The sequence below is a fragment of the Aulonocara stuartgranti genome (genome assembly GCF_965226115.1).
Source record: "Aulonocara stuartgranti genome assembly, chromosome: 22".
In the NCBI taxonomy this organism is placed as follows: domain Eukaryota; kingdom Metazoa; phylum Chordata; class Actinopteri; order Cichliformes; family Cichlidae; genus Aulonocara; species Aulonocara stuartgranti.
The window spans coordinates 20886136-20912823 of NC_138957.1; the positions used below are offsets into that span (position 1 = coordinate 20886136).

Below are 26688 nucleotides of genomic sequence, written 5' to 3' on the forward strand. Positions count from 1 at the left end.
GATTCCCAGGTTGAGATGAAAAACCGACCCAGTCAATGGTTCACCGCTCTCTGCTGCAGATCATCTCTGTCAACACACTGAAACTTTTCCCCTCCTCGCCTTTTCATGCACACCTTTCAACTGAGCTCTGGTATTAATATTACAACAAAAGGGATGGCTTGCATACGAGGTCATGCTTTTTTCCCCCTCCTGAAAGTGTTATCTAAATTTAGATATTCTTATCAAATCATACATTGATTTGAATATAATGACAGAAAAAAGGTACTTATGCTCACTACAACAGTCTGACACATCTCAACATTTTGGCTTACAAAAGATCAAATTAGTACTTTACGACTGCGTAACAGTAAATCCCAAGAAGCGTTTAGACTTTGTTGTATGATGCCATAAGGAGCGCCACGCAAACCAGTTTTCACATGCTCAATCTGTGCTACAATTACACTAGCATTTGACAGTGATTACGGGAGCCAGTTTGTGTACTGAGTGACATTATGCACTGTGGCGGATGGTTAATACTCCTTCACCCTGCCATTTATTTCAGTGGCAAGGAAGGCTTTCATAAAGCCGCGGCAAAGCAGCGACAACGAGAGGAGAGTTTAGAGGAGATTTTGGTGAGTCACTGACAGAAAAACCAGAAGAGATCATTTAAACTGCAACGGAACGACTGTCCAGCGTGGCCTCACGTGCTGTAACTATATCTGAATCTGCTGTATTTTTGCAGCAGCAGGTAAAAGCAGCAGAATTGCAAAATACAGCGTGAACATTGTTATTCATCCATTAGGCGCTGGTGGAACAGCTAGGTGCTGCGGTGCATATAGGTCGCTACACGATACCATCTAAAGCAAATTAATAAGCACATTATGGCCCTCTATTAAAACGCACTCACTGTGTGCGTGCGTATTAGTGTGCACGTGTGTGCAGGCCTGTGCGCACATGCATGTAATCCCTCATAAATGGAAACGGTGATTATGCGTTACTGACAAGAGGCATTGGTTATGCTAGACAAGACAAGTGTGTGTGTGTCTCTCCGTGTGTACACACTTGGCATTCATTAAGTCGAAACAAAACAAGCAGCAGCAGCTGAGTGTGTGTCTTGGCTGAGACAACAGAGAGAACAGATTCAAAGAGAGCCAAAAGTGGGGTTCAGTAAAAAAAGAAGGGCGAAAAAAGAAAAAGGAGAAAAAAAAAAAAAAAAAGAGTGAGAGAACACTAAAATTAAGCTTAGATGTTGGTCTAACATAGATACTTCTGCCCACAAACACACAGCGCCCGAACTTTTGCCTCAAAAGTTTGCATTTGCTTTCACACACAGCTGAACTACTTGCTAAAAGTCAGATTAAACAAAGTAAACCGGCTTCAATAAATCTTGAATGATGTGATCAAATATGCTGGAAAGTTTTAAACATTTACAGCTTGCCCAAATAAAACCAGGTTAATGTTTATCAAAATTCAGCAATGGATTTCCTACCCACACGCGCCTCTGTATACAAAACCAAAAATCTTCACGTCATTTAAAAGTAAACCACACTGGAATCCGGTTTTGACTGAACCATGAGAGCGGCAGCACAAAATTCAAACAGAAGACTTGTGAATGATTTACTCATTTCACTTAGGACTGAACCAGATTCATCGGATGATGACTAACTGTGGTAATTATTTGAGGGGACGCTCCTGTAAAACAAACACACACACAATCTTAATATGAAACTACAACCTCTTTGTTATTGACAGGTAAACACACGTCAGGCCGTTTTATTAATCAACCAAATATGGGAGAGGAACAGAAGAGCAGGAAAACAACTAGGTCAGTAAACCGTGGCATTAAAGAGACTGCATAGGGTCGTGAATCTAAGAGAGTGTGTGCGCGCCTCGACTCAAACTTGGCAAGGGAGCCCCATTTGGAGAATATGGTCAAGCTTGTAAGACAGGGCTACAATAAGCTGGCATGTTTGACGGGATGTCCTGCCAGTCTACCCACCAATCTCAGGAGCATGGGAAGGCAAACACAGAGCTGATCTCAAAGACTTCTAAAGAGCGCCGCTTCCTGCCAAAAATTACTCGCACCTGTCCTTCTGTCTCTGCCCCTCTTCCTATCGCTCTCTCTTCGCGGCTCCACCCAGCCTCTCTTCGTCTACACTCGATCCCTTCATCCTCGATCCACAAACTTTTCCTTCACGCAGAATTGGAAGGCGCTACGCCATCGCTCCTCCCTTCTGTTTTGGCCAGTGCCAGGTGTAAAAAGCTCCTGGCATCGTCACAGTTAGGCCCGTTTAGGAACAGTGCAGGGGCGCCCACTGCCAGGGCACCGGAGTCATCCTTCAAGCATAAAGCGCACACACAAAATAAGCTTTTTAAGAGGGCATTAGGCATTGCCAAGTACTGGCTAGGCTTGTGTTTCATTAGCATCAGATAGAGAGTCTTTCTTCATTCAGCCCCACTGTGAGTATGTGTGTGTGGTGAACTAATGAAAACCACAGAGCAGGCTGGCCTCTAACTGAACTCCACTCAACACAGAGCACTAGAGGCCACCAGAGCAAGAGAAAATGAAAATGTGAGCTCATCTTTATTATAATTTACTCCTTCAGCGCTTTTCTTCCTTACAGAGATGAGCATTTATGCTTTACCATCTATTTAAGCCACATGATCCTTTGGTTATTGCCTGGTCAGGCAGCCCACACTGCAATTGTGACTGTACAAATAAACAAAGTTGCTGTGTCTGACTTTAAGATCGACTGTACAAGCAGTCAGAAACCGCAGAACTTCACCGAGGCTGAAAACTCCCTTCAGAGCCTGTGAACGTGTATGCAGTCCTTGGATCCAGAAGAATATATGGATCCACATTAGGATGATCTTTTCTTGAGGATATCAAAACAGAGTCTCAATTTTTTCATATTTCCAAAAGAAACATTTTCCCTATCTTGCAAAACCTTCCAAAAACATATACCCAATAATAGATCTGGATCGTCTCCAAACGCTACTCAGTTCCCAGCCAAGCCTCATTTCTGGTAAAATGTCCAAACAAAAAGAATCACTGAACTGATGAAGTGAGAAAGAAAAGGGGGGGAACATTCCCTTCTTTCTTTTATACTTTTATCTTGTATAAGTTGGCCCAGGGGCCACCTGCTTCAAATCAAGGTAGATGAAAGCTCGTAATAACCAAAGTGAGATTTTGAGGTTACAGTATCGAATGACAGCTAGGAGGACTTGGGCAGGTGCTTGATGCGCGGTGAATGGAGCCTGTATGGGCTGCTCATTACAGAAGGACATCTGCTGCTGTCCGGCCCCCAGACTCCGCCTCCAGCTTTACACTGACGCTTGGATATCGTGTCAATGCGTGTGAGAGACCAGAGGCAGAACAAAACCACACACACACACACACACACGCTTGCACAACAGGAGGAGGCATGTGCTCTTACTCACATTCACACCTGCTACCGACAGTGGCTGTCAGCTTGAGAATGAAAGTATAAATTTAAAAAGAAAAAAAAAAAAAAAAGGTTTATGGCTGCTGCTTTTGGACACAGAAATGTAAGGAGGAATGCATGATGTTATCTCTGTGTGGATGCGTTGCTGAGGTACACACATAACAGATAATGAGAAATCTGCTTAAAACTCTGTATCGTTTACTTCATTGTAATCTTATTTCAGCTGAAGATTTCAAGCCTTTTTTTTTTCCTTTTCATGCTGAACACATTAAAAGCATCGCATTTAAACATCATTATATCACCCCCCCCCCCAACCCCCGCTCAAGAACATCTCTCTGAAAATGACTGTTGTTTCACAGACTTAATCATTTTCAATAATTCACGCATTACATAAACGCCTTCATAAAAAAATAATGCTGTGCTCAATTCCAATTTTTAACCGATTCATTCGGAAATGCATGGGAACATTGTTTCAAGTGGCTAATTATAAGTGACTGAAACTGTGTTTGCATTAGGAGATTTAAAGGGGGGGGAGGGGGCTCATTAAGAGACCTAAGCGCTATTTAAAGGCTCATACTATTTACGCAACTGTCGCAGAACTCAGAGGCAACTTGCTCCACATTTCACCACAAACATTTGGGAGAGAAGAGGGGAGAAGTCAAGTCAGAGGGGAGAAAAAAAAAAAACATGACAAAGTGTGTATGTGCAGCAAGTTCATAAATCAGTGCAATGTTGCAGTGAAACATTTTGGAACTGATTTTTACCGGGGATGTTGTAACGGGGTATTACGGGGGGGGGGGGGGGGGGGGGACAGATTGAATAAATTATGGAAAGAAAGAGCAGATGAGAGAAAGGGGAAGACGAGGCATGTGTCTCAAAAACAATGAAGAGAACCCAAAAGCAGCTGGTGTCATGTGGCAACCTATGAAACCTCCGAGCTCAGAAAAGTCAGCGCAGTTCTGCTGCACTTACAATTTATACCAAGTGTGCACAGCATGCTCTCAACTTCTCACAGTATTCTTTCTGCATGCATTATTTAACACCCAAACATTCTGAAAACTTCTTTATAACTCAGCGACACAGAAACATCTCACACACACACACACCTCTTTTTTGCAGGACTGTCCTCGCAGTACTCGCTGCTTCCTTTCAGGCCCTGACGGCGCAACGACCCGTCTTCTTTGTGGCTGCCCTTTGACCCCGAGCCGTTGAGCTGCCCATTGGCGAGGGAACCTGGAAAAAAAGGAAAATGGTTACAGCCTGGCCAGCATACGTTTCCAGCTTTCTGCCGCCATTCATACAAAACGCTTCTTTGTCAATAAAACATTAGACCAGAGAATCAATGCTGAATATCTAGATACATCTTGAGCCTCTGGGGAATAAACAAAAGTTTATATATGACAGTGTTAAAACATCCTTTTTTGATGTCATCATTAATTACGGTAGTTCTGCTTCATCTGAGAGTGTAGGGCACAGAAAAAGAAATGGCGAAAGAGTGACGAACACAAAGAGAGCACAAATTAGTTAAACATCTCAAATGCACAAGTACACCTGAGCCAGACATACCTGTATTCACCTGTAGAGGTTGTTGCAACATTTTTTTTTTTTTTTTTTTTGCATATACTTACATACGGGCCTTCACACCTCATAATGCCACAGCTTTTTGCAGCATCATGGGGTAGTTTTGAAGAGGATCCGAAGAAGTTAAACCCTATGACACTTGTAGTATAAAGAACAACTTTACTGCTTGCCCGACTTGTATGTTGCGTGATGGTCCTTCATCAGGGTCATCACGCAACATATTACAGACAAGGAATGTTTCACTACATATCGTACTGTGTATGACTGTGTACGTGACAAATAAAATTTGAATTTGAATTTGAATGTGTCACACATATCCACATACACATCTGCTACTGAGGCAGCAACTGGGTTGGGCTGATCATGTGGTTTGGAGTCAACCGTTGCCCCTGGCAATAGGGAGAAACCAGTGGGAAATTTGGGGTGGTACCTTATATAGCCATAAGCTGGAGAAAGTAGAACTGCGTGGTGGTGTTTGAGTTTTGCCCCAAATTCAAAAGATCTGAACTGAAAGAAAACTTTTAGATGATACAGGAAAAAGAAAAATCCTATGCGAAATATAACGTGATTAATAAAGAACAGATCATAAAACCATAAAAAGACAAAAAAAAAAATAGAAATCTCTGAACTGCTATAGAGCCACCAGTATCTGCCCCCTGGCCAGCTTAGGATAGAAAGGTACTGAATCTCCTTCATACTGACATTTCCCTACAAGCAGCTGTTGTTGTCTTTGACTTACAATATGTGACGCTTGCCCTCTGACAAAGAATTTTTATGAACAACCTAAAGCCATTCGCAGAAATGGCTACTGCTGGGCTTGACGTTCTCCCTGAGCCCAATTGACAGAGCCCTAATTAAATATTTAGCAAGCAACTCGCACAAAACAAAATAAGCCCCCCAGACAGATTCTTAAATCAAAAGCAACAACAGGCACCGAGAATTCTAATTAGGTCAAATGTAGGAGTCGAAGTCAACGGTAATTGAGGCAGACAACCAAATAAAAAAAAAAGATATCAACAAGATTTGGTTTCAGCGTACGCGGCTCCTGTAGTTGTTGGAAGGTGTACGCAGGGGCTTGCCCGATTTAACAACAGAGCGTGAGTGGGCTTGCTTATCAGGGAGGCAATTGGACAAGTTTAAAGCTTTTTGGGGTCATTACAAAACAGGACAGCGCTGCCAAGGAGACCAATCGACTGGAGACAGAGGGGCAGTAACACGTTTAAAAATGTACTTCCCTTGCCAACTCAAGTGTCACTTTGCTGAGCGGAAAGTTGAAGATTTATATCAGTGAGTAAAACAACACTGCAAACATTTGACACAGGGGATAATTCATCCGATTTTTTACCTCTTTTGACCTGTTTTGACAAGCATTTCTGCCTGGCTGGACTTTTGGTATGGCAGGCTGCTGAATTATTCACATTCATTTTGAAAAGAGCAACAGTGACTCACTAAACACTCACATCTCACAGGGGTTTGTTTAACAAGAAACTTCATAAGCCATCATAAACCCTTTTATTCACTGAAAGAACACCTCCCCACTGGTCTATCACCCTCTCTCTTTTCTCTGACTAACTCGTAGTTTTCTCGTGACACCCAGCCAAATTCCTTTTTGACTGATGCTTCTGAAAACCCTGCTTCACAAACTCCTAATAGTGGGTGTCAAAAAGGAAAACAAATTATTACGATTAGCGCAGAGGAGCACGGGTTAGAATAAGTGGCAACTTGAATGATATCCTGCTAGCAAAGACAACTGCTGCCGAACAAGCCCGGGCGTCGTGTCATCTGAGAACGATCGGACGGGAAGCGGGGTGGCGAGATCAAATGATAACGGAGGAGACAGAATGAAGTTGAGTGATTGTAGAGCAGGTTAAAAAAAAAGCAGGTTTTCAAACATATGATTTAACTGAGATTTATAAAAGTGCTCTGGGCTGAATGAACACACACACACAGACAGACACACACACACACACACACACACACTTTCTCATTACTGCATAAACAACCGGGCTGTTGGGGTTTGCTCACACACGCAAGGCAGGTCAGCACCTGACTGCGGAGATACAGTCATCAGATGTATCTTTGCGCTCATAAAGTTAACAAAGACCGCCGCGATGAGTAAGGCCATCGCACTGCTGGCAACGCTTTATATGTTGGTGCTGGAGAGCCTCTAAGTCTATAGGCCTGGGGTGAATCACTGCCTCACAATGTCTTGGCTGGCACGAAAGGCTTACATTCGTACTCTTTTAATGAATCAACTCCTTTGAAGTCCCCTTCATAAAAGTACTATTTTATAAAACGGGGGTTAAAACATGTTCATTCAATCAAATATTGGAATATATTCTAAATATTCAATTAAATTAAAACATCTTTCAGAGCTTAATATGTTGGCATGAAAAATGGTAATTAGATTTTTGAGGGGGGGGGGGGTCATATAAACCGATATGAAAATGGGCAAGAGACTCATTAGAACTTCTGGACAGGGGAACTCACACCAGAGCAAACACAGAAATAGCTCATTAACTTTAATTGTGCTCTGAAAATGACTGACGCGTGATGTCCCCACAGAACGCAAACAAATAGGCAGAGGCACATTTCACCAGCCCCACCGCCCCTCCAGCTTTCCATCGCTTTCCCCCTACCTTGCCGCTGCCATACCCCATTCCTCCAAAGAGTTGTTCAACATATGCTGGTTGCACATGAGTGCCCATCTGAGGGGCAGAACGGAGCATCTTGGGGGAAAAAAAAGAAAAAAGAAAAGAGGGCCGGGGATGGGCAAGCGTGGCAGAAAGAGGGGAGGGTCCTAAACTCAAGCCCCTGGAGCTCCTGAGGACCAGGCCAGTGGGGCATTCCAATGGCTGGTCCTATTGGGAAATAGGTGGGGTCTAATCAGATTTTAGGCATGCTTAACTAAGCCCATCGGATCCGCCGCGTGGTGCTCACCTCGACGTCTCGAGAGGATGGGAGGAAGCGAATGATGGGGCTGAGAAGAGAGCGCAAGCTGCAGTACTAAGTAGAGCTATAACTACATTCATGCCATGGGAAAAATCACACAAAGTAAAAAAAAAAAAGAAAAAAGATGGAGACAATCAGGGGCAGAATGTGTCCTTACAACAAAGAATACATGAACAAGAACTGCATGTGCAAAATCAAAGATATGGTATCAGACAGAGAATCCAATAAAGACCTTAAATACAGCTATGAAAAGAAAAACAAATGGGTTAGCAGACGTATGGGAGTAATTTGTCTGGTGACTTCCTAAAATTCCATATTATGCTATTTATTCAAGTAGCCCTCCGTGCCTGTATACAATTAAAGTGTGGGATAAAGTAAAACAAAAAAGATGGGCAGCTTTATTGCAGGAAAACTCCTTGTATTATCCATTCCCAGACTCTTTTTTTGAGAGTAGAAGCACATACCAAAACTTACTGCCTGGCAATGGGATTTGAAATAGCCCCAAATATAGTGCTCTTCCTTCTAAAATTAGACCTCATAGTGCAGCTATGACCACAAACCAGAACAAAAAGCTCGCAACTATGTGCATTTCTGTAACACGGCATCTGCTTTTGTGCTGTTCAAGGCTATAACTGAAGCATCAAAGGTAAAGAATGGACACTATCATGGCTCGAACTGTTGTGGGAAAGCGCGAGAGGGCCGAGTAGACACAATCTCTCAGCCTCGCTTGAAATCCAAACTCGCCTTCTTCCAGCTACCGTGATTTTCTTTTATCACCACCTCCCTGTCTGTGCTGGTATACCTTCATCTGTCGTCCTCTGTCCGGCATCTTATCACCAGAGAGAGAATAGAGGTCCCACACAGTGCTTCAAGCTGCCACGGGCTGCCACTCTGGACGTGCAAGCGGGTGGCAGCACGGGAAATGCAGACAGACAGCAGAGAGACAGCAAACTGAGAGCTGAGGGAAAGGCCATGATGTGCATTAAAACGGGTAGGAACAACAAGTCGTGAGACTGGCAGCCAGACGAGAAAGGGGAAAAAAAGAAAATAGAGAGCGAGAGAGAGGGGGGACAGTCGGAGAAATGGGCAAACAGGGAGCCCTCTCTTCAGCGCCTCCTGGAATTTGGCCAGCAGCCAGTTCCTCCATCAATAGCACTCAGGGAAATGGAGAGAGAGGAAAGGAAAGGGTGGGTGTAAGCGAGATAGCGAGGTAGGGATGTGGCTACAGAGAGATAGCTTTGACGAGTCAGAAGAAGAGGAGACTGAAGGGTGGCAAATGGCGGAAGAACGGGGCGGGGAAGGGGAAAAGGGTGAGAGGGTTAGGGTGACAGGTAGCGTAGATACTTGGGACAGAAGGGGCAGAGTACAGGAAGGACAAAATGGAAACGGGAGGTAGATGGCGAGAAAGACGGAGACAGATGAAAGGAGCTGTGGGAGAAAAAAGGGGGACTGTGGGCGTGGAGATACATAATCGAGGAGATTGAGCAGCAGGCGGGAGAGAGGAGACAGGAGCTTGCGGAGAAGGCAGTAACCAGAGTCCTACTGATGTGTAATGGAAACCCTGCGTTGGAGGAGGGGGGTGGGGGGGACAAACGGAAGGACAAATGGATGGAGGGAGATAGGGAAAAGTAGGAAGGAAAAAAGAGAAAGAATGTGGCTGCGATGCGTGGATTAATGAGCAGAAGCTGGGATGCAGAAGGGCATAATGCTATTTGATAAATAATGCAGGGAAGGAGGCACGAGAGGCAGGAAGTGTGATGGACACAGACGGACGGCTGCCAGCTAGCAAAAGGTAAAGTGGCTGGGGAGATGGCATGATTACTGGTTATGGACAGGGAGAAGGCTGGGGTGGGCGGGAGATAGACCGGCACGTGCGGCTGATTGACAGGCCTCCACACCTCCCTCTAAAATAGATAGCTGCTGCTGCCACACAGTGACGGAGGAGGGAGGAGAGAGGAAAGGGAGAGGGGATGGAGAGATGCCCAAAGTAGGGGCAAAAAGCTGCTTTAGAAGCTTGGTTTGATGACGACCAGATGCCACGCTTTCAATCAGATCTGAAATAACATGAATTCAATCGTCCATTGACAAAAACACTCTGAAAAGCTTGATTTTTTCAGCGTTCTGTCATTGGGATTAAAAAGAAAATGCCAGTCCAAGAAAATGGACTGTGTGTCATTTTCAGTTTAAATAATCAGTTTTACAAATTTCGCTCTTTAAATTTTTTTGTCAATTAAGTAAATAAGCAAGGAATTTCCTGCCTTGCATCATTTCATCAATGTCCTATCCAAAATGGCTGATACTTCCACACAGACGACGACGCCTGCATGAGGCTGAAAAGTGCGGCACATGTCTGGCCCCAAAATATGCCCAGTCTCTCTAACCCGCAGTCCTCTAAAACAGCAGGGGCTGCCCATTCAGGATGTAGTGCATGCTGAGTGTGATCCTCCAAAATGGCTGACAGTTTCACCACAATGTCTGTGCGAGAGAGGAAACTGTGCCGCTCGCACTGCCTCCAAATCCTCGCTAACCCACGGTGCTCTAAAACAGCAGGTCCCGTCTATTCAGCCCGACTCCCTTTTGTGTCAGTGCGGGCTGCTGTCGTTACCCCCGGTGCGACAGGCTGCCAACGCTTTCTAATGAGTCATTTTTATTCAGGCGATAAGGTCAGCTACCCGCGGCGGCTTAAAAGGCCCTGAGGAGCTCTGGAGTGGCAGCTATGAGATGCCAGACAGACGCACGGAGAAGTACTGGCACACAAGGAGGGGAGGGAGGGGGTGGCACTCAGAACCACTATGGACAGAAACACTAAAGGATTTTTTTTTTTTTTTTTTTTAATCTTTGCGTTTAATAAAGAAAAAATGGCAAAAATAAGAAACGAGGAAAAGGAATAAGCTACATTTCAAAAGAGGTTCCCACCTCCCCGTTTATGCCCGTCTCTCTTTCTGCCGAGCTGGAAGACTGGGCGTGAGCTTTCAGAGGCTCTTTTTTCCCTCCTGGTTTCTTTCTTTCCACGTCTGGGTTGTGTTAATGTCAACTGAGAATAGCTTCTGAGGCACGTGTGAAGTTCAAATCACCGCTGTTGGCTGGCTAAGGGCTTTTGTGTGTGTGTGTGTGAGTGTATGTGTGTGTAGGAACACCAGTGTCAAACAAAGACATGGTGGCAGCTTGGTTCAAAACAAGCTGTTCATCCCCCCTGTGCACTCACTCTTCTCATGTCGTTTCAGCCTCTCTTTTTTTTAAAAAAAAAAACACACAAATTCCCTCAACTGTTTCTGGAGCAGGCTTCGACCATGGGATTGGATTTATGTCTTTAGTAAGTAATTTCGGGTATTAACTCAAGTTAAGGCTTCTGATAGGCTCGTGTTTTAATGAGCCCTGACCCCAGGATGGGTGTAAATGTGTAAAGCTATTGAGTGGAGGTGGAATTAACAACACCTATACACGTGTTTTGTTGTGTGTGGCACTGCTGGAGACCTCATCTGTGTCCCTGTGTTTGATGCACAAACAACTTTTTTATAAACAAGAGGGAAATGCTTTCAGCTTTGAGGATGTGACACTGTCCCGAAAGACGGCCCAGTGACCAGAAACAAAAAGGATAATGAATGAAAAAAAAAACAAAAAACTAGCAACTGTGACATTTCCCCCCCTCAAAACATGACTGCAGCCATTCTTTGCCTCTGATTCTGTCACAACAGCGTGACAGTTTTCAGCTTCGCACACCTTCTGCACAGTTTCTTTTTACTGTGGCAAGCTGTTAACAGCACACTAATTGGTTTCATTTGTTTTTCTCTCTTTGCAAAGTCATCAGCTACATAAAGAGCACAAACGGGACTTTTCCACTAGAGGAACCATTATCCTTGAGTAGGACCCTTGGAGGAACTTTGTGTGTTTCTACTAAAAACATCCCTGCTCTCGCACTCGTACCTTTTAAAGGTTTGGGGATCTTTGGAGGTGGTGTAGAAGTGTCACCTGTGCCTCACTTTCTATCCTATTACCACCGTTTTTGCATGACTACCACCTAATGGACTGGAGCGGAGCAGTTTCAGCAAATTTTCAGATGGGTTATTTTGAGGATCTAAGTCATTTCTCTGGACCTTTATTTAGACCCTTGTCCCCGCAGTAGAAACACAACAAGTCCCTGCAAAAGGTTTTAACCTACAGAGAAAGATAATCAGTTCTCCAAGAGTTCTCAATTCCATTAACAAAACAGCCAGTCCTGTGTGCTTAAGGGTTAATCTGTAGTATACAGCAAACTTGCATATGTATAATCACTTACTGAATGCTGCTGATGTGAACAAATAGGCCAGTTTACCTTATTTCACACTTTAACACTGATTAATTCAGCAAAGTATTACTGCTGTACAGTATACACCTACACATCTACTCAATCTGCTCTTTTGTAGCACCCAACCCAGAGACAGTAACAAAAGAAAATGTTAGTGCAAAGATGAGCTATGCAGTATTGCATTTACCTCCTTAATGCTCTAAGGAGAGCATTAAGGAGGTGGACTTAAACCCACCATTAGAGTTTGTGGTTCCATCCCCATCCAGCTGCCGTTTTTGTGCAGTCCTAAACTCCTTTAGGGAGAGGTAAAGCACCTTTCGCATAACCCGCTCCTCCGACCACGGGATCCCATCACTGTCATCCTGTGAAGATATCAAGAGGGTGAAAATGGATTAGTATAAGCCCTCATCGCAGAGAAAAACCACAAGCAATGTGCATTTCCCCATTTTCTCTAACCATTAACTCTGTTTCTGTTCACATCATGTTTTGGAAAGAAAAAAAAAAAAAACTTGGCAGACAAGAACATGAAAAGCACATAATAAAAGACAGTATTTGTAAGTTGGACAGCTGTTTATGGCGGGCCATTTCCTTTGTTTCTTTTTGCAGGGCAACAGAACTTCCAAAGTAGTGTGGCGTTAGGTCAAGGTCAGGAAATGCTCACAGGGCAGCCAGGCTTAGATTTGTCTCAAAACAAAAGAAAGCTAAAACTAACGTCAACAAAGTCTGTACATTTTCACATTTTTATGAGGAGATAACCACATAATTACTCAGCACATTCAGTGTAGCATAAAAACTCCAAAAATGACCAAGAATTAAGGAATTACTTAAGGGGGGGAAAAAAGTTGTTTTTTTTAGCTAAACTATGAACAAGCTATTACAATTAGACAATGAAAACTGAAAACTAATTTTAAATTATTTTATGAATAGTTAACGCAGAAATAAGGAATGCAATTTTTTTAAACAGATGGTCAAAACAGAACAAAACGGCTAGTTTGATTAAAGTACTTGTAAAAGTTGAAATTTTTAGCTAACACTGTGGATAAACAAACGAATGTATTAGCAAGACACAGTGGATATTTGTAATAATATTAGATAAAATTATGAAACTTTTAAATTATTTAGCTAAAAATATGGCGTTAGCAATGTAACAATGACCTAACAGAGTGGAGAAACAGTTAAAGCTGTTAGCTTACAATACAAACTAAATATAGCTAAATCAAGAAGAACATCAGATAAATAATCCGAGTTTTGGGTGACGGCTGTGCTAATGTGTGAGGAGTTATGATAGATTTAGTAAAGAGAGGAGAAAAAACAAATAAAAAGATCCGAGTACAATGGGGACTCCCTTCCATATTGTTCTTATTGCATCCTTCCCCAACATCTCTCACTACATAGTGACATTAGCATGACACACTATTAGCATAACATAGCATTAGCTTACACACGGGGCAACACATTTGCATAACAATACATTAAGGGGTCGCATTTTCCCCACAACGCCGTGATCGGAGAGCATTAAAGCGATGAATAGGTAGGAAGCAAATGAAAAAGGCATCATGGGACTGCGAGTTTATGCGTTGCTAATCTCTCCCTGTGAGAACGAGACAAAAGTTGTTATTGTCAAAAGAGGTCACCAGGAGTCACACATGCACGCACACACACACACGCACAACACATCCTTCTCCGAGACATGACCCATTCAACTCGGTCTGGGCAACAAACACAAGATGGTTGAATTTGCAGCACATGGAGGGAAAGTTATTGGAAACACTCATTGCTGGCACTGAGAGTTTTAACGGCTTATTGGAAAAAAAAATATTCCAGCGCAAAGAGCATTCTTAAAAGGGTCTTTAGTGAGTGTCCAACAGCAATCACCATACTTCTTTCCTCCCTTGCTGCTTACACTCATTGCTCTGACAGCTGTTTGATGTCGAACAACGCTAATGACTAAAGGAAATGAGATTAGGACATGCGCAACAACAAAGAGGTATTAATAAATAATGGAAGCTGGAAATAGCTTTTCTCTACTCGAGTCATGGGGCGAGTGGTTTTCAGCTGTTAAGTATCAGAAAAGAAAACATTTGCTGCTTTTATGTAACCAAAAAAAACCGTAATGTATGCTAATTATCTGAATTAAAAGCACATTTCTAGTCCTGTCGACCCATCTCAGCAAGCACATTTCCTTCTGTCTGAGTCAAATGTAAAGAGGCAGACTTGTGTGGGAGCACACTGTGTGTTCATCCAGTTGACTCAGACCACTGGAGCTGGCCCTGCTAAGTGGCTGGCGGACACTGCATTATTGGGTGCATTATTTTAAAAATAAATATTTAAAATTCCACATCGAGAAAAAAAAATTATAATAACACTCATATCAAACTGTTTTACTGCTGCAAGATAACAACGATAGTATTAAAACAAATTCTAAAAGATAAATAAATAAAAAGTCCAAAAAAGGAAAGAAAAAACAGAAGCAGGGGAGTAAAGATGACGAGCTGTGGGAACACAAACTGTACTTCTGTGTGCGTGGAAGATAGAGAGCGATGTAATCTTATCCTACTGGTATGGATTCTCCCACAGGCGAGTGAATAAGCCCGTTGTTTCCGACTCCTGGGGTCGGAAATGTTCTCTACACACAATCAAACATGCAACTGAGATATGATAGGAAGGAGCAGAAAATAGTGTGAAAGTGGTGGGTTGCCTTTACACAACTTTATTTAAAAAGGAAAAAGAAATAAGCCAGCACAGTACAAATTTTGGATTACAGGCCAGATGCCAACTTCAGCGATATGGTGTCTAATTTAAATCTTATTAAAAGGTCGCAGAGATATCTTGAGTGTTTTCTGTTGATACGACTGTAACACTGACAAAACTGAAGATTCTCTTTGTTGTTTCCGTCTCTTCGGTGGATAAAAATAAGCTCCTGCCTTTGTTTTGATTTCTGAGGTCTGCCCGGGGACCCTTCGGGGAAAGGCCTCAAGAGCTGGTGAGGGGAAAGGTGGGCAAATATTAAAACCTGAGTGTCTGCACATGATGGAGCTGGTGGGTGACAGCCATGTCTGCCTTTATACAAGACACACACTCGCACGTGCACACACACACACACACATGCTCGCATGTGTGCACACACACACACACACGCACACACGCTTGCATGTGCACACACACACACACACACACTTGCATGTGCACACACACATGCAAGCAGACCTCCCAGTGCACTGATGCTTCGCAGCCTCTGACAGAGGGTGATCGGGTATTTTTTGGGGGCGTAACGTGCAGTCACTCATTACACTGTCGCGCGCGCGCACACACACACACACACACACACACACACACTAGAGAGACAGATAGTGGGAAGTATTCAATTATGCCATTTTCTCCTGTAGTTAATGTCATCTAATCCATTCACTGTGTGTGCATGCGAGTGTGTCTGTGTGTGCATGTGTGCAAAAGCCTGCCAGGTAAGCACCAATTACCTAGACAGCTCACTAGCACTCTTTCCCTCCATGGTGTGGCAGAAGGCCAAATGTACACACACACACACACACACACACACACACACACACACACACACACACACACACACACACACACACAGCACTGACAGTATATCTCAGGGTTACAAATGCTCTCATATACAGATTCTATGGCTCGACACACACACAAAAACACCAGACACAGCTGCATTGGGAGAAAAAAAAATGACCTTAAAGTTCATCTGTATTTCTTTTCCTCTCTGTTTCGCTGTGGTTTCCTCACAGTAGTTGGCAGATTGCCACAGATATTTCCTGCACTGTGTACACATGCGAGACTGGGGGAAAAAAAAAAAAAATGCAGGGAAGAAATGCTGACCGACTTTTTACCGAGGGGAGAAACGAAAAGAAAAAAAGTGACGGTTAAAGCTGTGCTCCGCTGCAACTGCTCTAACCTAAAACTTCCCAATACTTGCTCATAGCTGCACGAGATCAATTAAACACGTTTCCACAGCCATTTCTGACCCAAGACAAAAATGGGCCTTCTGATCACAAGAACCTGCCTGCATGTGTGCGTGTTTGACAAAATGTTGGTCAGCATTACAGAAACCCTCCATAACCATATACATCGTGTTACCAGAGGACAAGCTTAGCATGAGACAAGAAGAGAAACATCTACTCAAACAACCAAAACGAGCTGCACCTCACTTTCCCTGACAAACACAGCACACCGTGCGTGTGCACGTATGTGTGCGCCTGCGCTTGTGAGGCATTGCCAGAACTCTTCAGAGACCGCTTTTACACAGAGCTACCTGGCACTGACACACACATCTACCCTACAACTAGCTCCCACCAGGCTAGTGGAATTCCACTAATGAGCGCGGGGACCTTTTCGGTGCACACAGTGCGTATGTATAACCAAGTGATGCCTCAGGATAATTGTGCGCTTACTGTCACCGAGCAACCCCACCCCCAACTCTTTTGTAATACACAGGTAAGCCATCCTACAAAACACACACAGATACACATAAATGCAGGCGGATAGGTTTAAAGCATCCATAGGGATAATGCGCATGAAAAAGTGTGTCATATAAGATCATTACATCTCTTATGTCCTGTGATGTTGCTCTCAATTTAAGTATGAAGTATAGCTCTAAAAGGAAAGAAAAAAACAGCTTAACCACTGGGCTTCTTAAAATACTTTTTCTGCTCCATTTCCTGACATTATCCTGGAGCTGGCTTAAACGGCTCAAAGTATAACTGGAGCCCATCTTAAAGGTGGGCAGCAGTAGCCAGGCAAAACTAGAGTTTTGCCAACAACCGAATAATCCCGGTCAACACAGGTGTATAAACAGAACTGCGCAAATGTTTAAAAGCAGTCTTGCACTGTGCCAGGCATAAGCCCTCAAGAGTCTGCGCAGGATTACATCCATCGCTGCATCAGCACCAGCTCATTAGCTGGATAAAAAGTGGCGCCGGTTCCACTTCATGAGTCAAGCCCCCGTTCAAATGCTCCTCTCTGCAAAGCAGGCAAATCCAATAACCCAGAATGGAGACTGAACACATGTTCTAAATGTGGTGTAAGACACCAGGGTAGGGGCAGAGAGTTGGAGAGGAGGATGGGGTTCTGAATCTTCTGGGCATCCACTCAAAAAGTTGAAAAAAAAAATTTTTTACTTGAGCATTCAGTGGGAATAAACGGTGACAATACAGATCTCCTCAGAGACCATATTTAACTCCCATATTAAAATATCACACGCAAACAATGGATTCATTTTGCACAACAAAAGCATGTTGAACACCAGCCCAGTCTGATTTCATTACCAGTATAAAAATACCCCAGTGCCAAAAACTCAAAGCTGTACTTTGCCAGTGTTTTGTTAAGTACTTTTTTTAGAAGTGTGTGTGTGTGTGTGTGTGTGTGTGTGTGTGTGTGTGTGAGTGAGTGAGTGAGTGAGTGAGTGAGTGAGTGAGTGAGTGAGAGAGAGAGAGAAATTACTTATTACAACATGAAGCAAAATACGCACACACAGAAGCTGCCTTTAACACAGAGACTCACTGTTTATCCCTGGTGCTGCTACAGAAGAGATGATTAAACCCAATACGTGCTTTCTCTTTTTATCATCAAGATGATATACAACTCATGAATAACTAAAAACACAAGAGAGCTACATGTAAGCGACACCACTACTGAATGAACACAACTCGTTAGCATTTCAGTCTACCGCACGTATAAATCCGCACACTTGCGTGTGCATACATTTCTGTGCAAGTGTGGGTGTGCGTGCGTGTGTACAAGCTAGCGGTTCTATAAATAGCTTTGTGCTGCTGCCAACTGTGCGGATGTCACAGCAGAGGAATGTGGGCCATGCGCAAGCTGCGATCCACTCTACAAAACTGGCCCAAAAAAATCTGTTATTCTAACACATTTCCTGTTGGAGCACGGACAGAGCAATAGCAGGACAGATAGATGGAGGAGAAATGCTATTTTAGCAGAGCCTGGGATTTTGTTTTCTAGTAGTCGGGGACGGTCCCTACACCACTACTACCCATCTCTTTTCCTTTCTGCACATGTTGAGCTTTCTTACCACTAACACATGGTCCCCAGATGACTGCAAGGACTCGACTGCTGAGGGTTCACAAGCAGTGCAGATGACGTTGATAACAATTATTTAATTCCCAAATACATGACTGGGGCCTCTCTCGCATTCATGACCAAGCGTTTCTGGATCTGAAACATTTAACCCATTAAAAAGACAAAAACCAGCGACAGAGTGGCAATGGGAGTACTGATGAGGCTGCAAAAGGTTCAAATTATGTCCGACTGAGCACTGCTGGGACTCCTTGTGAGTGACGGATACATATGCAGTATCTAAGCAGTGCAGTGATTCACTTAAAAAGAAAATAAAGAAAAACTTTCTGAAGCTTATTTCCAACGTCGAGTGTAAACAGTGGCAGCTGTTCCCTAAAAATCCCACTTGTCCTCATCCTACATCAGCAAGATCAACTAAAACCAGGCCAGCTTCCTTAAGCATGAAGCATGTGTTTGCGTTGAAAATTTACATTCCGATCCTAACTACATCCTGGTCCCCACTTCCCTTACAGCTTCAAGTACACCGGATGCTTAGCTCAGCTTGGACCTCAGAGAATAGCCGAACGGAACAAGGTTTCGGGGGTTGCCTGGGACAAGGGGCCCTATATAATCGCCTCATTATACCACAAGCTCACTGCAATGGAATGTGTGTCTGTGTGCACACACACGCACATCTGTACAGCCAAAGGGGCCTTCCCTCTTCCCTTTAAACTAGTCATGCTGGGATAGCCCTAGCACTTTCAGAGTATTTCCATCTGCAGAAGAAGAGAGAGGAAACAAATGCACAAAGACTACAAGATGCCTCCTGTGATAACGTGAAGACTTTAAAAATCGAGATCTTCCCGTGGGCAGAAATGCTGTTGAACGTCACTTTGTCGACATTCAGCAGATCAACGTTTCTCCACGAGAACAAAATGCCTTCCGTCTGGTCACGACGGCCGCTCGTGCTGAGCCGGGCTCGGTATGAGACGCGCGCCAACCTCCTGCGTCTCCCCGCTGTCAATCATATCAGCTGTCTGCATTTCCACATTCACGCACGCACGCACCGTCTGAATCTGAGCGCACGTAAGTGACAGACTGCCAGAGCTATTCAGCCCTGTCGAGCATTAAATGCTATCAGGCTGGTAAAAGTGGAGCACGGAGAGTGAGACAGAGAGAGATGGAATGAGGGTGGGAGCTTTTAAACACACACACACACACACACACACACACACACACACACACAGAGCTTAATTTGACTGAAAGAAATAAATGTCACAGAGCTTTGAAGAGCCTGTATGTGTGTCTGTGTGCATCTCCATTAAGCCCGCTAAATAAAAATGTTGCTTCTCGTGGATGGAGGGCAATTTACCTCGTTTCTGCATCTACTTCAGTCCACATTAACATGCCAAAAAAAAGGACTGGTACTCCTACAAGGCATGTGCCAATGACCCTCAAACAACCATGAAAAAGCAGAGAAGAAGAAACAGCACATAATATTACATAAATTCCAGCAGCACCAGCTACATGAGCAGGTGAAGCCTCTTCTGAATTCTGGGCCGTTAGCCTAATTCTTCTATATCCTGGAACACCGACTCAAGCTTCCTAACAGCATGTGGAAGGAGTTGTAGGTTTTCTACTCTGTGCGCGTCATACCACACCACACTGGAGGAGCATTAGCCGAAAAAAGAAAAAACCTGCACTCAAAGCTTTGACTGTCGCCAAGCTGAGACAGGACAGCAGAACTGCTGCTGAGGGAATTTTAAGTGTCTCTCATAAAGTGAAATGTTCAAGGAGTGGCGTGGTATCAACTTTGCAGTGGCTTCACAGCCTTGTTGCCATGGCTTTTAGGGCTCAGATGAGGAACATTCTTCATACTGTGAAGTTACATTTGGTAGGCTGAGCCACGCTGAGCCACGTCTGGCCTTACAATAGGCCAAAACACATCAAAACGCCTCATGATAGGAATTGTGCATTAAGATATAATATTAAAAGAAAAACAAAAAAAACAAAACACTGTGCGCGTGTGTATGTACACACCAGTGTGCAGACTTTCCCTCTTTGATCTGACAGACTGCACAACAAATGGCTCTCGTTTAATAATAACAGCCTCATTCAACACATTTACTCTCCAACTCTGTCACAATATCAGTTTCACTTTGGCTGCACGCCGCTGACCAGAGGTTTAACTCATTTCTGTACACCACGCGTGCACAAACACACACGCACGCTCTCCAACTGTGGTCACGTGCAGTAAGCTCTGATCAACGGCACTACCCAACACGCTGCCATTCATCACGGCGGCTGCTACGTCGCCCTGCTGTTCCGCCAGGATCCCTGAAGAATCTGCTGCTGATCGCATCCAACAGAGCTCCATTTCAAACACACAGACATTAGGTACGGCTTCTTATCAATGGCAACAGCTTACTTCATTAACTAAGGAAATGTGCTCTAAGGTTCCGATCAGAATGTTCGGCACTAGTTGCCGAGTGCGTGATTATGACAGCCATCGTGTGCATTTATCATTGAAAATATGGTAAGAAAGTGTCGTAAGATGTAAGATTGTATGAGGCCGCAAAGCAGATGGATGGGTAAGGTATCAGGCAGTCAGAACAGTTCTTGAAAATTATTGTAAGATTTTACAGACAGACTTTAAATGAGAACAGAAAAACCTTCCAGGCCAAAGTAATCCTATGAAATGATGAGTGGAATCTTAGTTAGATAATCGATGTAAATGCCAGAGGGAAAATGCAAAGTGGGATCATTTCCACAGGTGTGCGTTAGCCTCGTCGCGCAGCTGCTTGCCAGCTACCACGACACTTTGTTTTGTAAGATTGATCATATAGAAGCTTGTGCTAAATTTGGTTTCTCATAATTGGTTTTTCGAATGATTTAATGCTCTCTAGGGTCAAAAACTAACTAGGCATGATGATGATCATGAACAAGTCGCCAAAGATGAGTAACCAAAACAAACTGAAAAAACAGCAGACAGACAGAAACACGACTCCCTCGGTTTATTCGTTTAACTGCAGTGATGCAGCCCATAGCTTTTACTAGCCGCCAGCTTTAATTTGACAGATTCTAGCGCTGTTAAGAGCTCTTATGATACTGCTAGAGACAAATAGTGCTAAATGCTTGCTGCGGTCTGATGTGCATGTCCCGTGCACACAAATTCACATGCCTAATATGCATGAAGAAACTGTAGGCCTACATTAGACTGTATAGACATATCGTGCCAGAGTTGAAGTCCCCCCCCTCCTACAAACAAGGAGGGGACAGGAAGGCAGAAACAGGAAACAGAGTAACCTCATTAGCCTCATGCCTCGTCTGACAGGAACAGCCTGCAGGCTCACAGGCCTCGTACGAATACACAGAAAACCACCAGCCTTTGGTCAGTTTATGCAGCACCCGTCTGCTACTGGGGGAAGACGTCTTTTGTAGGAAACCAAGTTGCTGTGAGGGCAACACCTCAGGGAGACTTTTTGTTTTGTTTTCTCCGTGTTAGCCTTACATAGCCACGCTCTGAGAGAGCACCACAGGATTACATCTGGAATCCAGTTCGGTAAAGCTGTAAACAATCAGACAGGAAGAAGCACACAAGTGCCATCAAAAACTGGGTCTACTTTAAAAACAACAAAAACAACAACTCATACCCCGAGGCACGAACCTCATTTGGTCTTATTCTGCACAGGCACGGTGAGCTGCTTTTACTAGAAAAGACACATTAATCTCTCACCACCACCACCTTTCCACAGCTATGGCACTGAAAGGATATTGAGCGTGTGAAAGAGAGCACGACTTGCCCACATAAAGGAAAAGTTACATGATGTGTGCATTGCCAGAGAGGGGTCAGATCAACCCGGATGAATACTGGAGGTCGGCGGGGGGGGGGGGATGACGACTCAGATATCGAAAGTATCGATACCAACGCTGGTATCGGTATTGTGATTGATACTAGTGCGATAGGATCAATACTCTCTTTCCATCCTCCAAGTTCAGTAGGTTGTTCACTGAACTGTGTTTAATAAAATTCTTTTGGAAATTAAAAAATAAATAATGCTGCAAAGATGCACTCGGGGAAATGTCACATCACTTTTATTTATAGCCTATAGCACAGTAAAACATCAGAAACTCACACAAAGTGCCTTTAAGAGAGGCGTTTTTACATTCCAGGTCTCCAAAATAACAGTTTTGTGGTGTGTGTTTACTTGCCTTAGCTAATTATTGTGAAAATGAAAGATTACAGCGATTTAGTGGTTATTAAAACATTTTCAGAATTCACAAATTAACAAGTCTATACATCATACTGCATAAGCGGCCTTTATAGGTTAAAAGCATCAATATTGGTATCAGCAATACTGGTACTGTATTTACTTGGTATGAGACCGATACCAAAAAAGAAGTAGAAGAAGAAAAAGAACCTCTTGCTGACCACAGAGACAACTACATTTAAAAAAAGTTTTTATTATCTGAATTCTGCTTGCATCTCTTCAAATTCAACAAATGTGGATGATCTCTGACCCTGCTTTGCTCATCTTTAAGGCCCCTTCTTGCATCTCTTCCAACCAAAATAACCAGCGTCTAATATGCTCAAAAGGTAGCGCCTTTTGTTGTGAAGTGAGTCGATTCAGGCTTTAAAAAGCTTGTGTTTGTGTGTGCTGATGCACTACAGTGGTAGCCTTGGCCCAGGCTGGTCAATGAAGTCGGATGCGGTCATTGTAGCTACAAAAGTGACTTAAAATATCCCTTTTCACACCTTCAATGCTCATGTGCTTTCACACTCGCCACTCTACACAAACCATTTTTAGGTATTGTGACAATTTGTTCTGAAATTTAAAAAAGAAAAAAGGAAAAAAAGCAGTCCTGTGGGTTAAAATAAAATGGGTTTAGAAACTTGCCTACTTTTCAGAGATCTTTTTGAGAGATAGTATTTTGCATCCGCTGAAGATTAAGTGAGCCTCGTCAGTGAAATCAAGGGCCATTGGTCGACACTCAGAAATCACCTAATGCGTTTGAAATTGCTGTATTCGAAAACAAAACTGTTCCACAAACAAAATTACTGTTATTACTTTTAGACAGTGGAAACCGTCCAGCGATGATGTAACACCGTGATTTTTGGCTCGCCCTCTGCGCTACATCCTTTTTGACTCGAGCCGTTTTTCACACTGCAGCGCATGTGTGAAAAACGGCTCGCAAGAATGAAAACGTTCGACGCAGTCACATGGATCTTAAACCTGACAACTCCCTGGTACGAAGTCTGCGCGAGGCCTGACTGTCCTGTGCTCTGCACAGCAAGCAACAGTCTGTATTAATAGTCTGTGAGAGGTCATATTGTGTCCTGCTTTCTTGCGCTAGTCAGGAAGCTTCTCAGTTTCCTCAAGTTCATGTGCGAGAACGGTTTCAGTCAGCACAGGCATCACATACTGTGCCAAACTGTGAGTGTGTGTACAGTGGTCCCTCTACAACCTTAGCGATGTTTACCTTGAAACCCTTGCTCAGCATCCTTATGCAAACCTCTATAGTCATACAAGGATAAGTCGAGTTTTTTGCAGCAGTTTTGATGACACAAACTAACAAGAAGAGGGGGAAAAAAAACAAAAAACAAAAGCAACTTGCCAGACTCAGAGATGCGTTGCTAGGAAAGGTGTAGGAGACAAGTGAGCAAGCAAAGGAGTGATGGAAGGCCTGCTTTTCTTTGCTAGTCTGTCATGCACCCCCCCCCCCCTCCGTTACTGCATGCCGCAATGCTAGGTAATACACTGCCCAGTGTCATTTATTAGGATGGATGGCAGTCCTGAAATGGCCTGGATCTGTGCGAGAGGAGAGGAGAGGCTCTTGTGTGGCCACTCTGGGCCTGGTGCCGGGTGGCATTGGTTGGCATCACCCCCTCTGCAGCTGGTAGCAATATTAACCCGCCTGTTGGCAGACGGCTGGTGGGGCCGCGCGGGCAAAGGAGCAAGCCAGACAGGAGGTGGGGTGAGTGTGTGTCCTGAGTTGCCCTCTGTTGGCCCTGATGCGTTTGCACACTTGTGGGTAAGTCACTTGAGGGTTAGTCTGACTTTGTGTATCCAACTTCACAGACATGCTCTGGGTGTGGTGTGTGGCTACGGGAGCCTGCATGTAGCTGCTTGTAGTGGTAGGTGGCGTGAGGATCCAGACCATAAACAAACCAAGCTGAGATGGGATGAGAACATGACAAAATATTGGCTAAAGATCCAAAGTCCCATTTAAAAAAAAACAAAACAAAAAACACTGCAGGCCTACATGGAACATACTAAGTCATAAAAAGCTCGGGCGAGCTTCTCTCAGAGGTTTTCTTCTTTTGGGTTTGACGTCTGATGGGGGTCTTGTTTACTCTCTCACAGGGACGTGCAAATTCCTAAGATTGGCAGATACAACTTCCCACTGGTGTACTCAACAATACCACTACCATTAACAAGATTCCTTTAAAGTATAAAAACAAAACAACAACACATAAATAAAAACAGTCTTTTTTTAAACAACAAACAACAACGAAGACTGTAGCAATTTAGCAATTCACCTCTACGCAAAGTAAGCTTGTTTTGGGAAAAACAACCTGACACCGATCGTTTTTTAGCCTGATATCACATGCCGCTGAACGTAAAGCTGAGAAGAAAGAAAGTCTCTATGCTAGGACTGCTTTTCAAAGTAAAGAGACCCATTTTCCACTAGCGTGAGTGGGGCTGATAACAGCAACAACAGAATAGCTTGTACAGACCATGTAAGGTCAAGTCTCTCTCTGGCTGACAATCTCGCTAACAAGCCCATTGCAACACAGCTCTTTTGACACTGTACACACACACAGATCATCTCTGAAGGACTTAAAGGCTCACATTATAAAAGAGCTTGTCTCGATCATTACAGACAAACTGTGTCCTGCTATGTGTGTACACACACACACACACACACACACACACACACACACACACACACACACACAGTCAAGGCCACAAGGTGCGCATCCATCCCTTTATCCTATCAGCTACAGCGCTGTGAAAAACTCTTAAACCACCCCTCATTTATTTATATTTTGCTCCAGGACTTTCTTACTGTACTTTATTTTTTTAAAGGTGGTCTTGAACAATAGTTCTGCAGGCTTTCTGAAGGTCTTTCAGCATTTTTCTTGAGACAGTACTCTTACCTGATCATATTTGTGTTTATTAAGCAACTTAACACAGACTTCTGGGAATTTCAAGCTCCAAGTATATTTCAGGATGGTTGTGCAGTGTGTGCTTAAAAAGGATTTGAGGAAACTGGACAGCTGGGGAACAAAAAGAAGTAGAAGTAGGCCTAAAAGCTATATATAAAAGTCACATAAAGAAAATTGTCTGTAGGTAATCATATGTATTCAAATATAGCTTACAGATGACTCAAAGAATCTATACAAGTCAAGAGCACACGCCTTGTCACCTACAAAGAGGAATACATTAAATCCTATCCTGTACCCATCCGCCAAGAAACCTGAACGTCTGCTAGCAGAAATCCAATTCAGATTACATGCAACATGTTTATTCAAGCCTTGTGTAGTTAGTGGCATTTTTGACGACTCGCCAATAATTTCTCTATTATTTCATAAACAACTATTATTTTCGCAGTGTTATACTGCTAAATAAAAAAAAATGAATCAAACTATTTTGAATGAGCTACAAATACCAGCTCGGTGGCAAGTTAATTACCCAATTTAACAAAACAAATAATCACCCTCTGGCTCTGAACCAGTCTACCGAACTATTTTCCTTATGGAAATGAGCATGTTGTGTGCACACATAGGCTTGCATTGCATTGGGGGAGGGGCTGACATCAGCTGAGCAATTCAGAGAAAAAACATGCATAGGCTCTGATGAGTCAATAGTTAAGGCCTGCTTTTAGTTTGTTGCCTCTTCTCATTAGTGAGGTAATCAAAGACAAACTTGGAATGGGAGGAAGCATGTGTTGAAACGCTGTCTGTTAGCTTCTCAAGTAACTCATGTACACACACACACACACACACACACACACACACACGGGGGATTTGCACTGGACGTACACTTGCAAGTACTTCAGGCATTAACCACATATAGTCACATATTAAAAAAAGGATATACGCTATACACCAATTACATTTTTGCAGAATTTGACATTAAAAACCAACTCAATCATGAAACTTTCAGAATAGGCAGCCGTGACTATCCTGGAAAATTCTTAATTAGCGGCGATATCCAGCAAGTAGGCTGAAGTGCACCAGAGTGAGAATCTCATACTTCAATCCCGACAAACTTTGAAACATCTAACACAGTAAGGAGAGTAAATAAAACGCAGTGAAATGGTGAGAGCAAGCCGTAAATAAATATGGCAAAGTGCTACAAAAGCACTCTGTGACCAATCTGGAGCCATTCACAG

General features: G+C 43.5%; 1 protein-coding gene across 7 annotated transcripts in view; it reads right to left on the minus strand.

The window, feature by feature from the left end:
• The window catches only part of jarid2b (jumonji and AT-rich interaction domain containing 2b), a 109593-nt gene that overhangs the window by 45810 nt on the left and 37095 nt on the right, over positions 1–26688 (minus strand). For 3 of the 7 annotated variants that reach the window (XM_082522711.1, XM_082522708.1, XM_082522710.1), the window contains exons 2-3: positions 12479–12605; positions 4532–4658 (exon numbers count right to left, since the gene is read on the minus strand). In XM_082522711.1, coding sequence (XP_082378837.1) covers positions 4532–4658; positions 12479–12566 — 215 coding nt within the window. In that variant the 5' untranslated portion in view covers positions 12567–12605. The other 4 variants (XM_082522705.1, XM_082522706.1, XM_082522707.1 and 1 more) reach the window with 4 other exon arrangements.